The 16,012-nt window shown below is 36.5% G+C and overlaps 1 protein-coding gene across 6 annotated transcripts in view; it reads right to left on the reverse strand.

The window, feature by feature from the left end:
- The window catches only part of LOC106064322 (spermatogenesis-associated protein 1-like), a 62,414-nt gene that overhangs the window by 32,491 nt on the left and 13,911 nt on the right, over nt 1–16,012 (reverse strand). The window contains exon 1 of one of the 6 annotated variants that reach the window (XM_013222825.2): nt 808–1,231. The exons of the other annotated variants lie outside the window; for them this stretch is intronic. Within the exon in view, the coding sequence (XP_013078279.2) occupies nt 808–906 (99 nt within the window). The 5' untranslated portion in view covers nt 907–1,231. Of the gene's footprint in view, nt 1–807; nt 1,232–16,012 lie in introns of those variants that run through there. 6 annotated transcript variants of the gene reach the window in all.

The raw sequence follows: 16,012 nt of genomic DNA on the forward strand, positions 1-16,012 counted from the left end.
GCCTTTATCTTCGTGTCTTTCTGTGAATTTTATTAGGTTTTGTTTTTGTATTCGTAGATTATGGTTCAGTGTTTTATGTATTCTCATATTTTTGTGTGTGAAAGTTTTGGTGTTCCTTCAGAAAGGAAGACTACAACGTTCAATCAACATTCTGCGAGTTGGCAGGGAATCACGTGACTACAGGCGGAAGCGGATACAACACGAGCAGGCAGCTGTTAAGAAAACGTTTCACTTCTTTTGAGGTATAAAAGAGGGAGGGGGGGGGTGAAGTAGATAAAAACACTTCAAAAGGATATTCTGTGACCATGGCGATAGTTCATATTGGTTCTCTAGCTGAGATCAACTATCCTTTTTGGAGCTAATTGAGATCGATTGAATTTAGTACATACGGCCAATTCCTCTAGTTATAAATCTCAATGTTCTGTTACGACCCAGTCTCTTAATCAGTAGCCATAAAAGTCTCTTAATCAGTAGCCATAAAAGTCTCTTAATCAGTAGCCATAAAAGTCTCTTAATCAGTAGCCATAAAAGTCTCTTAATCAGTAGCCATAAAAGTCTCTTAGTCAGTAGCCATAAACTCCAATGCTACAATCGTTAGCCGAACATTTTAATCCCACAATCGTTAGCCAAACATTTCTATACCTCAATAATTAAATGAACATTCCAACCCCACAATCATAATCCGAACATTTTAATCCCTATCCGGAAGCCGAACCATTATAATTTCTTCTCATAAAGGAAATTAAATATTTGAATTAAAAAAAAAAAAAAAAAAATTCTCCGTAGACCTTTGTCATGTCATCTCACCTTAGTCAAGTTAGAGTCTGCTCTGGCAAGCTTCTCCTTGTCTGCATGTTCATTAAGCTTGACCACACTCGATGTGACTTTACTTCTAGAAGTATCCATGAATCAATCTAGTCAACAGCAGAACCAATCAAGGGCTATCCAAACGAAATAATAATGCTTCGTTCAAACGAAATGCAATGTAAAATGCGAAACTGTTAAACTGACGATCCGGAAAAAATGCGAAACTCGTACTTCCTTTTTAGTTGAGAGGAATAAATCGAGCGTGATCCTTTAGAAAATATTTTTTTTAAAAAGACAGAGAAAAACAATGCACTTTAAATGTCGATAAATTGTGAGACATAATGACGGAACACTCTTGTGATTCTTTAAGTTTCTATCTCGCTGTAAGGAATCTAGTGAGAGTTACTTTCGTTTTTAACGTGGTTTCCGGTATGGTAGACACGTATCAATCTCTATCTCCTAGGAGAAATTAAAGGAAAGACAACTTGTGTTTTTATGATATCGGCAGACAACAGCTAATTCATTGTTATCTGGTTGCTGGCAACAAGACATTGTACGACTGATTAATTATTGATGTCTGAAACGATCTGCATTAATATTTTTTATTACGCGTTCTTATGAAACGATCTAGTAGAATACATAAATACACAACGAATATCTAAATCTATAGTGTAACGCTGTTTGTTTTAGTTTTATTGTGGATATATTTTTTTTTTCAATTGTTTTTCTTGATATATTCTGGGTTTTTTATTGTACAAAAAAATTACACTGTTTTGCTGTACCGGGTATTATTGATCAATGATTATTTATTCAATATTTATTATTGACCCATGATTTATGTTCTAATGTTTGTAGATTTTTTTTACTATTTTATTTTTCGTCTTGAATACAGCTCAAAATGTTGCCCCCCTCTCCCATTCATTTTAACCCATTTCCGCCTACTTCTATTTAATGCAGACATGGCATGTTGATCCTGGCGATTTCCTAGGCTTACGTTTAAATACCATATTGTATCTTAAGCACGTGTAAATTACAAAAAAAAACATTGAGGACACTCTACTACAGTGTAATCCTGAGATATATTCCAAGACCACCGAACACACCAAAAGAATAACACGTCGAAAACAAAACACTGATGTTTGTCTTCGAACAGTCAATTGAAAGATTGATCCGTTCCTTATCACTTCTCAGTCAGTCGGAAAGACGAAAACACTGTCAATCTATGTCTATTTATAGAGATAACAAAGTTTTTTTATATACATTTTTTGCCTTTTTTCCCGACACTTAAATTTCCGAAATGTTGTAGGCCTAATACTCCATCCATATTACAGAGAGCATCGACTTCCCATTACTTTAATAATACTTCGTTGTAATGAATATTAGCCAATCTATAATATAAACTGTGACGTAAGACAATACTAACCAGAAATTCGTGTTTTCCGAAAAGGACAGAATGCACCTTAACTCTTCACGAAAAGAAAATAAAAAGGGGGAAAAAAACACTTGTTATTGAGGAGGCAGCATTGCTTGGTCACCATGGAGATCTGACAGAATGGTAGCAGTCTCGGCAATCGGGGCTGACTTTATCAGAGAAATGAAACATCGGTAGGCGACAGTCCGCTTAGAAAAGTAATCCGCAATAATCTCGGCTTACGCAGTCTCATTCAAATCTTTATTCGTCCTACTGCGCCCACTTTATAATCTCAGTGTCGACTTCTACTTGACGTTGCTGAAGTCTTTTGGAACACAAAAAAACGGTGTGTTTTTTTTTTATTTTTATCGCCAATGAAGTAGAATATAACGGAATAAGTTTTGACTTTTCTAACGGGCGCGTTTCAACTGGAATTGAACTACTTCCTCAGTAAAACAACGGTAAAACAAAGATATTTTAAAATAAAAAGCCTTTTTTTTCTTCTTCTTCACAGAACTCGCGCAAGAAATCACCTTTTCAAACTAAAATGATAAGTTATGTAACTGAACTCTCATATCAATCCAACAAAGAATCTATAACACAATTCCTTAACATGAAGTATCCACAGACAACACAGTAATGTGGGCAGAAATTATATAGAGTCTAGATCCAACTGTACGTATAGAAAGTGACTGGTCGACTTGCAAGGCGTGATTGAACTTTCAACTTAAACTGAAATACACTGACATACAAAAGTCTTTAGTTTCAAATTACACTTGCACGCAGAAGAAAAGAAATTGAAAGCGAGACTGAGAGTTGAAAGGAGTTAGGCCTATTCAGCGTGAACTATTTAAAGTTGTAACTCTCTTCAATGACACCGCTTTTACTATGAACGAAAGATTCCGCCAATTAGATCTTAAGTAGCCTATTCTTCAAATGAAATTTTAGTTTAAACGTAGACCTAGCAGTTTATTTCAATAGACTTAAGCATGTGAGTAATACAGCACGTTAATACTTTTCAAAATGCCAATCTTAAGAACCATTTGATGTTTAATACACATTCCATGGCCTACTCCTATGCAAGATTGTGCATTATGATTGGAACTATTAATTGACCATGCAATGTTGTCCACGTGACCGGTTTCCATGGGGTTTGCTATTGTTCCGTTGCCTCGCTACAAGGAGGATGTGGTGATCCCACGAACCATCTTCTTTCTTTTGTTGTATGTCTGTATGAGCGAGCATGTGTTTACCTTTACTTTTATTATTCTCCAAGCACACGTCTATAGACAAGATACAAAAAAACTCTGCCACAATAGAGCGTTGATTAGTTACACCACACCATTGTAGGATCACATTACTCTGAACACGCTTTACGAAATTACAAAGCTTATCTAAGGAGACGAACTTCAAAGCTTATCTAAGGAGACGAACTTCAAAGCTTATCTAAGGAGACGAACTTCAAAGCTTATCTAAGGAGACGAACTTCAAAGCTTATCTAAGGAGACGAACTTCAAAGCTTATCTAAGGAGACGAACTTCAAAGCTTATCTAAGGAGACGAACTTCAAAGCTTATCTAAGGAGACGAACTTCAAAGCTTATCTAAGGAGACGAACTTCAAAGCTTATCTAAGGAGACGAACTTCAAAGCTTATCTAAGGAGACGAACTTCAAAGCTTATCTAAGGAGACGAACTTCAAAGCTTATCTAAGGAGACGAACTTCAAAGCTTAGCTAAGGAGACGAACTTCAAAGCTTATCTAAGGAGACGAACTTCAAAGCTTATCTAAGGAGACGAACTTCAAAGCTTATCTAAGGAGACGAACTTCAAAGCTTAGCTAAGGAGACGAACTTCAAAGCTTATCTAAGGAGACGAACTTCAAAGCTTATCTAAGGAGACGAACTTCAAAGCTTAGCTAAGGAGACGAACTTCAAAGCTTATCTAAGGAGACGAACTTCAAAGCTTATCTAAGGAGACGAACTTCAAAGCTTATCTAAGGAGACGAACTTCAAAGCTTATCTAAGGAGACGAACTTCAAAGCTTATCCAAGGAGACGAACTTCAAAGCTTATCCAAGGAGACGAACTTCAAAGCTTATCTAAGGAGACGAACTTCAAAGCTTATCTAAGGAGACGAACTTCAAAGCTTATCTAAGGAGACGAACTTCAAAGCTTATCTAAGGAGACGAACTTCAAAGCTTATCTAAGGAGACGAACTTCAAAGCTTATCTAAGGAGACGAACTTCAAAGCTTATCTAAGGAGACGAACTTCAAAGCTTATCTAAGGAGACGAACTTCAAAGCTTATCTAAGGAGACGAACTTCAAAGCTTATCTAAGGAGACGAACTTCAAAGCTTATCTAAGGAGACGAACTTCAAAGCTTATCTAAGGAGACGAACTTCAAAGCTTATCTAAGGAGACGAACTTCAAAGCTTATCTAAGGAGACGAACTTCAAAGCTTATCTAAGGAGACGAACTTCAAAGCTTATCTAAGGAGACGAACTTCAAAGCTTATCTAAGGAGACGAACTTCAAAGCTTAGCTAATGAGACGAGCTTCAAAGCTTAGCTAAGGAGACGAACTTCAAAGCTTATCTAAGGAGACGAACTACGTATGCAACTGTGTCTCTCAATAATGTATAATTTATTTCCCTTTTTTATATAAAAAATTGTTAATTACTAATAAATAATGAGTGATATGTTAATTTTTAAATGATACGTGTTTTGTCAAGAACAATAAATAATTGTGGAAAGTTTCAACTAGTGTTATCTATACTAATAATAATTATTATAATAATATAATACTGAAGGGTTAATTTTCCTTGTTGGTGTCAAGCAAAATTCTTAATTGCATTTTACTAAATCACCGATTTGTTGTGTTTTTTTTTTCATTATTGATTTATGTTTTGTTAGGTACAATAAATAGTTGTGTAAAGTTTCAAGTTGATCCGAGAATGGGAAGTGGGAGAAATAAGCGCTCAAAATTTTTACCTGACAAACAGACAGACATAGTGAGTTGATAAAAGCTTTATAAAAATATTATTTTCATTAGACCTATTTTAGAACAACTTCCATATTTGTGTTTCAAATTGATTCGCCTCTGCTTGGAATAAAATTTCAAAGACAAATTCATGAAGTTGTCTATTGATATTCAATGAAGACCTTTGTGGACTTTAAATAAAAGCATCGTTTCGACATCCATGTTTTACTCCAAACAGAAATAATAGAGAAACAAAACTCATATTTGTATGATATCTAAAGAGAATTGATTAGTAAAACTTTTGTTTAGGATTTTTTTAACCATTTTTTTTTCTTATAAAATTTTGGATCTAAAGCACAGAGGTTTTGTTGTGTTTATATTCTGGTTCACTGTATCTCCTCTAACTCCTTATTATTATTAATCTTTAAGAAAATCTTTTATCATAAAATTGGCAAGAATATTAATGTCTGTACCGTATTAAAGTTTGTCCTCTATAGAGGATTAAAAAAAATGTTCATGGCTATCTTTTTGGTGTCTCCGGTGTAGAGAATGAAGGAAGTGTTAACACGCTATTTGTTCAAGTTCTACGCTAACGTTGTGCACATTTTACTGCTGCAGAATCACATTTTCTGAGCTTTCTCGTTTGTAGCTCACTTTTATTGGATTTAGTTGGCAACAGTGAAGTTCCATTGAGCGTCCTTCACATTGTTTAGTTTATCGTGAAAATACCCAAAGTCATGAGCATTATGTTTGGTTTTGTTCCAGCTTTGAAACAACGTGTAAATGTCTTCATTTCACTTTTCATATCAGATAAAATATTAATTTAATGCGAGCTAAAAGAAAGATAGTGCGGGGGGGGGGTAATTGGCCATATTAATTCGGGTATTTTTTGTATGCAGTGAAACTTCAGTAAAGAGTGATTAACATTGATACACAATGTTTTTTTTTTAATAATCAAAGTGTGAGCCACTGTGGCCCATGCCAACAAAGGTGTGACCAGACGCGCCTCTAACAATACATGTGACAAGACAAGAAAACGAGGATGTCAATGAAACTGACGCATGCTCCAATGAAAATCACCCAAACATGGTGACACCTGACTACGGTACAACAAATGTTTTGTCTCAGAGAAGACAAAAGATGAATGTTGATAGCCACATCGTTTTTATTTTAGTTCCATTTCAATTGAGTAGCTTCCCCTGCTGCCTGGCAACCCAGACAATGGCCTATTTTTTTTTCTCCCTCCACTGGTCTAGCTGGTGTTTGATTAATTATTTCTTGGCTGCTGAGTGTTTAAACATGTCCACCCTTTGCAAGAAAATCTTTATTTGAATTGTGTTCCACACCGGTCTCCTTACCCCTGTTTTTTTTTTTAAAGAATTATGAGAGGACTAATAGACTTGAATACCTTTTATTTAAATATGCATATTTAATCATCTTTATGTTTCTCGTCGACCAAGCAGCCACATTGTAGTGATTTGCAATGAGTCTGGTAGAATAAAATAGAGTTAAACTAGCTTGCGAATGCAAATATCTATTTTCAAATCCACGTTTTTCAACGGTAAACATCGGTCTCACGTGATGTAAGCAACAAGGTCGCAAGAGAAGTGTAAACAGGAAGGTTTTTTTTAAATACATTTTCTTCTCGTAGCTTCAAGTTTCTATCTAAAAGAGTAAATATGTTTAGGAGATCATTAGAAATCTAAAAAAAAATCATTTTGTTACTAGAAGTTTCTGTTTAAAAATGTATATTTATAGGAGACGAGATTATTTCGAAGTGTTAATCAATCTGATCAGTTTATAAGTTTCAAGCCTCATGTTGAGTCTACTACTGTGATTTTATTTTTTACAATTATTATTGAATTCGGATTATATTGCATGATATGTAGTGTGTGTCCAATCTTTCATGATTTCTAATTGAAGGGTTAAATTATCTTTTTTCGAAAAAAATTATTCATAAACAAAGAATTTTTCGGCATGCATTTGGATTTTGGGTCATCAGACTAAATTTCTGAAAATATCAAGACATATAGGTAAAGTAACTCCATTGTAAAAATTGGGTAATTGGATAGTGCATACCGATTGCAAATCCACAGCGCTAAACATTTGTAGCCGCTACAAAATAATCATAGAGGCGAGTACATATAGAGAGGCTCTAGTCACAGCCAACGGAGGTCACGCTCTAGTCGCATTGAAAAATAAAGTGTCAATAACTCTTTCTGATGTCATCAACTCGAACAATATTTTTTTTACTGTTAAAGATATGACCATACTGCAATAAAAGGCTTCAAAGAATCCAACAAATTCTATTGCAACGTATAAAACACCAGAATCTATGTAACCTAAGAACAGAGCTAGACTTGAGAATGGACATGGGGGCCAATCATCTGAGCATGTCTAACCTTAACCAAATTCCGAGTTGGATTTGCCTCATACAGACTATGACTGAGTTGACTTGCCTGATGTTGACAATGGCTTCGTTGACTTTCCTGATATTGACAATGGCTGCGTTGACTTGCCTGATATTGACAATGGCTGCGTTGACTTGGCTGATATTGACAATGGCTGCGTTGACTTGCCTGATATAGACAACGGCTGCGTTGACTTGCCTGATATAGACAACGGCTGCGTTGACTTGCCTGATATAGACAATGGCTGCAGCCAATAAAAGACTATAAAACAACAGCGTCCTTTTTACTGTACAGAAAGTACAGAAAACGAAACCTACGGAATTTGAATTGAATTTGAATGATTTGTACGAGCTTTTCCTCATTTAACGCTAACTATATTTTACTTTTAGCTTTTCAAATTGTTGTCGTATAGCGCTCAATTCATGTTCAAGCATGCTCAATGAACTCTGGTCCAATCTCTTTTGTTGGAGGGGAGGGGGAGCGGGAAGAGTATGTGGGAGAAGGTTTCCATGCTGCCTTCAGGTGCTCAGCAAATACATCTCAGCTCTTGTACAATATTTTAGTTGGCGAATGTATAAGAATGCTCTTGGATTTGAAACGTGGAGGTCGGGGTTGACTCCTCTTTTTCCCCCAGCAAACGCCGCTTCTACCTAAAGAGCTCATTGAATTCCAAAACATTATTTCTTTCTAAGCTTATCATGAGTGGATTGGTTTTAGCGAGGGTAGACCTTGGTCTTTTCTACCACAATATGAGAATCATCGAAATGATTGAACTTCAAAACAAGAACAGGGAATCCATAGGCAGAAAATACATTTCATTATCTTTGTCCTTAGGAAAGACTGGAAAATTTTTTTGTTTGATTTATGTCGTCATAGAGAGTAAGTTGGCACTTCAAAACAAATGGGTAACAGCACTGACAATACTAGTCTATAGTTACCTATAAGTACTAAATACGTGCATTTATCTCCCTTTTTTATTTGGTGGGGGAGGGATTTTACTGAGTTATGGAAAACTTAAAGAATATGCTAAATAATATAAGTCACACATGTATACGACTTTTTTGTTTTTCTTTTCACAAAAAAATTACACGCAGAATGAATGGGAAAGTAAGTTGTCCTTAGACTTTGAAATGTAATGTCTTTTACTGATTAACATGGCTCTGAATACAGCGTGCTGTGATTCAGTTGAAAGTCTACTCATGCAACAACAGTGGAGATGATAAGGAATTGTTCTATTCTATACACTATTCAAAAAGGTAAATATAAAAACTTGTCTAGACTTTGTGAAGTCTTTGAAAGCATGTTTCTTTGATGAGAACGGATCCTCTTCCAGGATATATGTCAGTGCTATTAATACTTTGAATCAGGTTTACCATAAGAACCTTAAAAATAAATCGATTCAAATAATTGCATATTAACTAGATTTGGTACAAGATCTATTTGATTCTAGACAGACTACTGGCTCTATAGCTAAGCTAACGAGACGTGAAGGCCTTGAAATTAACAATTAGTGATTAAAATTATATTACTATTATCATTTTCATTATTGCTTTCTCGCGTGCGTGATCCTAGACAGTAGAGCTTTAGTCTAGTCACACCAATCTTTTTGTGGACCTCATTAGATTGTGGGGGTATCTGTGAAAAGACTGCCGTGCTGCCTTTAGGCGCTCAGCAAACACAAATCAGCTAGTCAAATCTGTAATTATAAATCCATTCAAGTTTCACAGGTAGCCAAGCGGTTTAGGCATATGATATAATATACACTGCCATAAACATAAAGCCTGCTAGCATTACAATACGATAATTATTTCATGTGCATCTAACTCACACTAATTCCGCTGACTGCATCAAGCTGTAAAACTGGATAACTTTCAAATATGATTAGAATGCATTGTACAATGAATAATACTGCATCGATTTTTTTTCCTTTTATTTGACTAGTTCAACTAGTGTTCAGGACACTGACTCATCAACAAAAATAACAAATGAAAATGTATGTTTTTTATTGTTAGTGTGTGTTGCTCCCAGACTGCGTATTGTGTCGCAAAGGTTAAGCTACGTAACTACTGTTTTAAATCAAAGCCACAGAATATTCTTTGCCTCGTAGCCCTTGTCTAGATTCGGTCCTGACTGAATGCAGCCCACATCTGGAGCTTAGCCGATCTAATAAGTTTGATCAGTTCGTGGGGGGGATTCCATATTTACATCAACAAGTCATATCATTTTGGTCCAATATTAAGAGAGAAAGAGAACTAGACACTTTTAAGGGCCTATATACAAGTCAGAATGTTGTAAAATATATATATATATAAGGCAATCGCTGGCCAGCTATGTGAACTCAATATTAACAATGACTTTCATAAATCTTAACAGTGACAAAGATCAGTCAAATCGGATAAGCCAATACAGAAGGAACTCAAAACTTTTGCTTATTTATTTCATAACGTCGATTAGAATCGATTTCTCTTACAAAATTTATGAGCATTGCTTTACTGGGCACAGTCAGGGACAGAAAACTCTTTTACTGAAAGGCAAGATTTTAAAAAGGTGGGAGACAGGACGGGGAGAGAAGGTTTGTCTGCCCCTGTGTAATTATTATAAACATGCAGTTTGTGATTGTTGTTATTATTCCCCCTTGCCACATTTATTATCTCCCCGCGTCTAAATATACGCTTGGTTTTGAGTTACCGTAACACACGAAGCCACCATGATTCTAGGAGTGAAACGCTAAAATAACAATTGGAGTAATTACCTTCTTACGTAAGATCAGAACGAGGCTAGTAATTCCTTGTTTGCTCGGTTATTACTCAGGCTTATAGATCCATGTTTTAGCCTATAATATGCTTTTGACAACACTAAAATATAGAGAAAATGATCCGCAAAAAGTGAAGCGGCACTATGTGAAGGGTTTCAAGTGTGGTGGCACTGACAGTAAACAATATTCACAAAGAGATGGGGGACAAGCACGGATAGAAAAAGGGAAAAGGGAGATGTGTGTAAATCAGCAGTGTAACCTTATCGCTATTCTAGAATCTAGGTTCTAAAGCTAACTTCTTGGAGAATGAATTCAGAATGAGAAATTATGTTGTTTTGTTGTTGTTGTTTTGTTGCTGTTGTTGTTTTTGTCTAGGAAACTTCCTTTGTTACACTACGGCATTTCTCTCTTATTGGCTACTTGAGTATACAATACTACAAAATGAGAAAGGAGTGTCTTTTTAAACGTACTACTACTGTGAACAGTACAGTGGTTATAGATATCTTCAATACTGTTACACAGACAGTTATGCATGGAGCATGATAGGTTTGTGCGTTGGGCTGTAGCTCCTGGTAGCAAGTCCAACTTCTCTCTGTTGGCGCATTAAATAACGTTATAAAGAAACTGAAATAAAGTTATAAAGCTTCTTTTTTTTTTCAATCGATTTAAACAATATTCTTCAATTCAATTTCAAACTACTGTCCTCAACATGCATCCCTCATGCGTGCAATTGCAGATAAAACACTTAACCATAATCTTCAAATACAAAAAAAAAATTAATAAAATACTCAGAAAGACACAAAGATAAAGGCACATTTCTCATTCCATATGCTAGGACAAATTTGTACAAATACTCCTTCTTCCCTAGTGCTATAAGAGCATGGAATGGATTGCCTGACCTAGCCAGGAAAACCAGTGACTTGGCAGAATTTAAGTCATTGGATAATATGCATGACTGAATGCATGACGCGTAGGACGTAATCATCTTTTTTTGAAGTAACGTCTGTATTATATAAGATAAGATGATAAAATTCTGTCTTCTGTCTCCCTTCTCTTCCGCCGCTAAGTCCCTTGTATCTTCGTCAATGCTTCTCAAAAGTTACATCAGACACTAGACACATGGAGTCATGTAGTTACACGAATCAAGTCGTTGAAATTAGTTCTTTTTCTGATGTATTTTGCTTTGAGTGATCTCGCTGCTTCCACTTATCATAACAAGGAATCAACTAGATCAACGGACTAAGTATGTCAACAGTAGCCTGAAACTGTAGCAAATTGAAACCGAAGACACATGCATAATTAAAATGCTATATAAACGCACGCAATAAACTTTCGATTGGTAAGACTTCGCTGAATTTACAATCTCTTAAAACAAGATTTGAAGGCATTACGTTCTAAAAAACTAATTTCGTAGGCGACAAGTGTGTACCCGATGTGTCTGTTATACTACCAGGGTCATTTTTTTTTTACAGTGGCATTGCCAGGCTAAACATAATAAACCAGATAACAAATACCTTGGACTACATGTTCAGCAACAGGTCGAAAAAATGTTTTTGTTTTGATTAATTAATAACATTAATTGGTGGTAAGGGGGATAACTTCGAGGTTGCACCTTGAAACAGCGACTGAAAAAAATGTGGAGTGGAAAAAAAACAATAAGAAAAAAAAATTATTTGAGAGATGAGAAAGCAATCTACCTTAAACCTACATTTTTTGTTCTTTATGGATGTGTAAGCATGTACTAAGGTATAGCTAAAGTTATAGTTTGCATACCAACTAAGGCCAGTGTCTCATTAGCCATGACGTACATTAGCCAAATACGTGTTCTGGAGTGCGTGTTTATTGTATAATCATGGGAAAAGGGGAGCGGATAGTTTTGGTTTTGTAGGATGAGCTTTTTAATGAAACACGAGATGGTCTGGAGTAATTTAAATAAAATAAAAGGGACGGCGTGAAAGATGAAGAGGAGAATAACCAGAGATGTGAGACAGTAACTAGACAGAGATGTGAGACAGTAACTAGACAGAGATGTGAGACAGTAACTAGACAGAGATGTGAGACAGTAACTAGACAGAGATGTGAGACAGTAACTAGACAGAGATGTGAGACAAGAGATGTGAGACAGTAACTAGACAGAGATGTGAAACAAGAGATGTGAGACAAGAGATGTGAGACAGTAACTAGACAGAGATGTGAGACAAGAGATGTGAGACAAGAGATGTGAGACAAGAGATGTGAGACAGTAACTAGACAGAGATGTGAGACAAGAGATGTGAGACAGTAACTAGACAGAGATGTGAGATAGTAACTAGACAGAGATGTGAGACAGTATGAGACAGAAAAGAAGTGAATTATTAGTGAGTTAGGTTTTGTTAAAATTATCATTTCATTTGTAATTCTACATATGTTATGATATATGCACAATCAAGTTGAATGTGTGTATATTTATAATAAAAATTATATCTAAGTTTGTTTTAAAAGAAGTCAGTTCAAATGTATTTAAAGTTTATTTCATTAAAAATGTAATACGCTTACATCGGTTTGTTGAACTAGCTGTTTGGAGCTACAAAACAACGATCGAGTAACAATAATATATCAGCAAATAGATCTACTTAACCAGCGTTAAAACAAAACCAATTGACAATGACCAAATATTTCAGATATTTACAGCAGACAGATCTATTAGAATCAGTGTTAAAGCAGCACCGATTTACAATGACCAAATATGTGAACTATTTACAGCAGACAGATCTACTAATACCAGTGTTGAAGCAGCCCTGATCTACATTGACCAAATATGTCACATGTGTTATCCTGGCAAGAGTGCAATGTTAAGCCATTCATTGAATCCATTGTTCTGTTAAACTAATCGTTCCATGTTTGCAACGAACTGACAAAATGTGTCCCCACTAAAGATAGAGGGACAACCTCTGCACGCAAGTCTGACTACAGCGACGTGGTACGCCCCCCATCTTGTGTAATGCTAAAAGATGTAAAACTCTATGTATAACTAGATGGACATTACAAAATTTTATCGGCAATTAATTTTAAGTTATGTTCTTGTTGACGTGTGCTATATATTAATATTGGCTGTTAAACTGAATGGGAAAATATGCTATAGCAGGCCAGGGCCCTCCATGGGCTTTAGTGCTTCTGGGATGGATGGCTGTTAAACTGAATGGGAAAATGTGCTATAGCAGGCCAGGGCCCTCCTTGGGCTTTAGTGCTTCTGGGATGGATGGCTGTTAAACTGAATGGGAAAATGTGCTATAGCAGGCCAGGGCCCTCCATGGGCTTTAGTGCCACTGGGATGGATGGCTGTTAAACTGAATGGGAAAATGTGCTATAGCAGGCCAGGGTCCCCCATGGGCTTTAGTGCCACTGGGATGGATGGCTGTTAAACTGAATGGGAAAATGTGCTATAGCAGGCTAGGGACCTCCATTTGGGCTTTAGTGCTACTGGGATGGATGGCTGTTAAACTGAATGGGAAAATGTGCTATAGCAGGCTAGGGACCTCCATTTGGGCTTTAGTGCTACTGGGATGGATGGGTGTTAAGGTGAATAAAAATCTGGAATTTAAAATTGACTCACTGTGTGAGTTTGTTTTTCTTTTACTAATGGATTGGCTTGAAATAAAAGAGTTAATTTATTTTTACTTATTTAAGAACATAAGAACTGCGACCAAGATCAGACTCTTCAACACCATTGTTAGGCTAATATTACTTTATGGAGCAGAGGAATAAAGAAACCTCCTCACCACCACGAAAAAAAAAAACAGCTATTCATCAATACCCCAGAAAGATTTGTATGATCCGATGGACAGACAAGATTTCGAATGAGGAACTAGGGCAAAGAAAAAAACAACACAGCACTCAGTTGAAGAAGACGCTGTATATGTAGATGGATAGGCCACACCCATCGCAAGCCTGCATCCAACATTACAAGGCAAGTCCTCACCTGGCACCCCCAGGGAAAGACGAAGAGGGGACGGCCCAGGAAGCAGGGGCCACGCAGATGGGTATGATGTGGGACAGTTGAAGACTCTCGCCTGGAGGAAGCTGGTTGCTGGCCCTCGCCCCAGACGAGATCACAACAGAGATGACAGATATTGTTTTTTTTTAAGCAGAAAGTTGGCAGATTCATGTGAGTTTCTAATTTAAAGAGAAAAATAGTACGCTGGAATGAAAAGAAAATGACTTTGCATTGTTTGTCTATAACTAGCATATGCCATGTACGGATACTCGAATAAAGTCTGTCATTTTTAAGATAAGATAGAAAAAAAATTAAGTACACCGGTTGAGAAAAGCAAAAAAAAAAACAAAAAAAAAACAAACATCTATATTGTAATTGTAATATTGTAAAATAGTTAGAAGAACTAGACTCGTCACGTGTGAATGATGACGTCACTGTCTGTGCTCTGTTCTTGTAAATAAACTTGTAAATAAACAACATGGTACTGTCAACCCTTCTTTAGTTTTCCCCCATTAGCTTTATAATATCTTGACACTATTGAAACTGTAAAGACGGTCTTTACTTCAGCCTGTCTACGTACTAAGGAATAGCCACTCTCTATCTAGGACAATATACAATGAGGGCACTTTGAAAAAGTAAACAGTCATCTGGTTAAGTTTTTACAAACATTTGACATCCTAGACAAGGTTTCATGCATAGAAAATAATTATTTCAGCATCGCTTGTCATTTCAGGGAACGGGGGGAGGGGGGAAATCAAAACCCACGCTCGAGTTTTGGTCGTAAGAGTAATTGACTGATATTGATCAGCAAGTCTTCAATCATTTCTAGAACCATGGTTAATAGAACAGCTGTCTCCACAGTTCACCCCCAAAGGTTCTCGGTTTTCTTGCGGAGTCATGCTACAGATAGTATTAGAAGAATACCGGATGCCCTTGTATAAACTTGAAGCATTCTAATTTCGAAACCATACAAAATAATCATTAGTTTTTTGTTGTTGTTGTTGTTTTTCTAAAGCGTTCAAAATAAATGTTGTATTAAAGTAAAGTACAGGACAAAAAAAAAAATTAGCTGCTATAGATTTGGGAAGGTGGCGCGGTGGCTGTGTGGTTAAGCGCTTGGTTTCTGAACCTGGGGTCCTGGATTCAAATCTTGAGGAAGTCTGGGATTTTGAATTTAGGGATTTTTAGGGCTCCCCTGAGTTTACACAACTCTGATGGGTACCTGACATAAGTTGGGGCAAAGTAAAGGTGGTTGGTCGTTGTGCTAGTCACGTGACACCCTGCACGTTAAACGTTAACAAAAGAAACAAATGACCTTAACTGACCTTAACATCATCTGCCCTATAGATCCAAGGTGTGATAGGGAAACTTTTTTTTACTTATAGATTTGGCAGCTCTATCACGCACCTCAAAGACTTTATCCCGGACGTTAACTCTTCTATGACCAGCCTATCTATTTAAGAATAAATATATTTCAAGAGTTATCTTTCTTTTACCCATCAGCTCTCTACTCTCTAGTAGTTGGATTTCTTTATGTTGCTTTTATCATTCTCATTCACTCACAAACGCCACCAGGACCGGCCTTAGTGCCGATTTGACCGATTACTCCAATTGGGCTCCGCGCCTGGCATGGGCCCCGAAATTTACATTAAGCTTATCACTATCAGTCATGGCTCTTGT

Source organism: Biomphalaria glabrata, chromosome 5, assembly GCF_947242115.1.
Source record: "Biomphalaria glabrata chromosome 5, xgBioGlab47.1, whole genome shotgun sequence".
In the NCBI taxonomy this organism is placed as follows: Eukaryota; Metazoa; Mollusca; class Gastropoda; family Planorbidae; genus Biomphalaria; species Biomphalaria glabrata.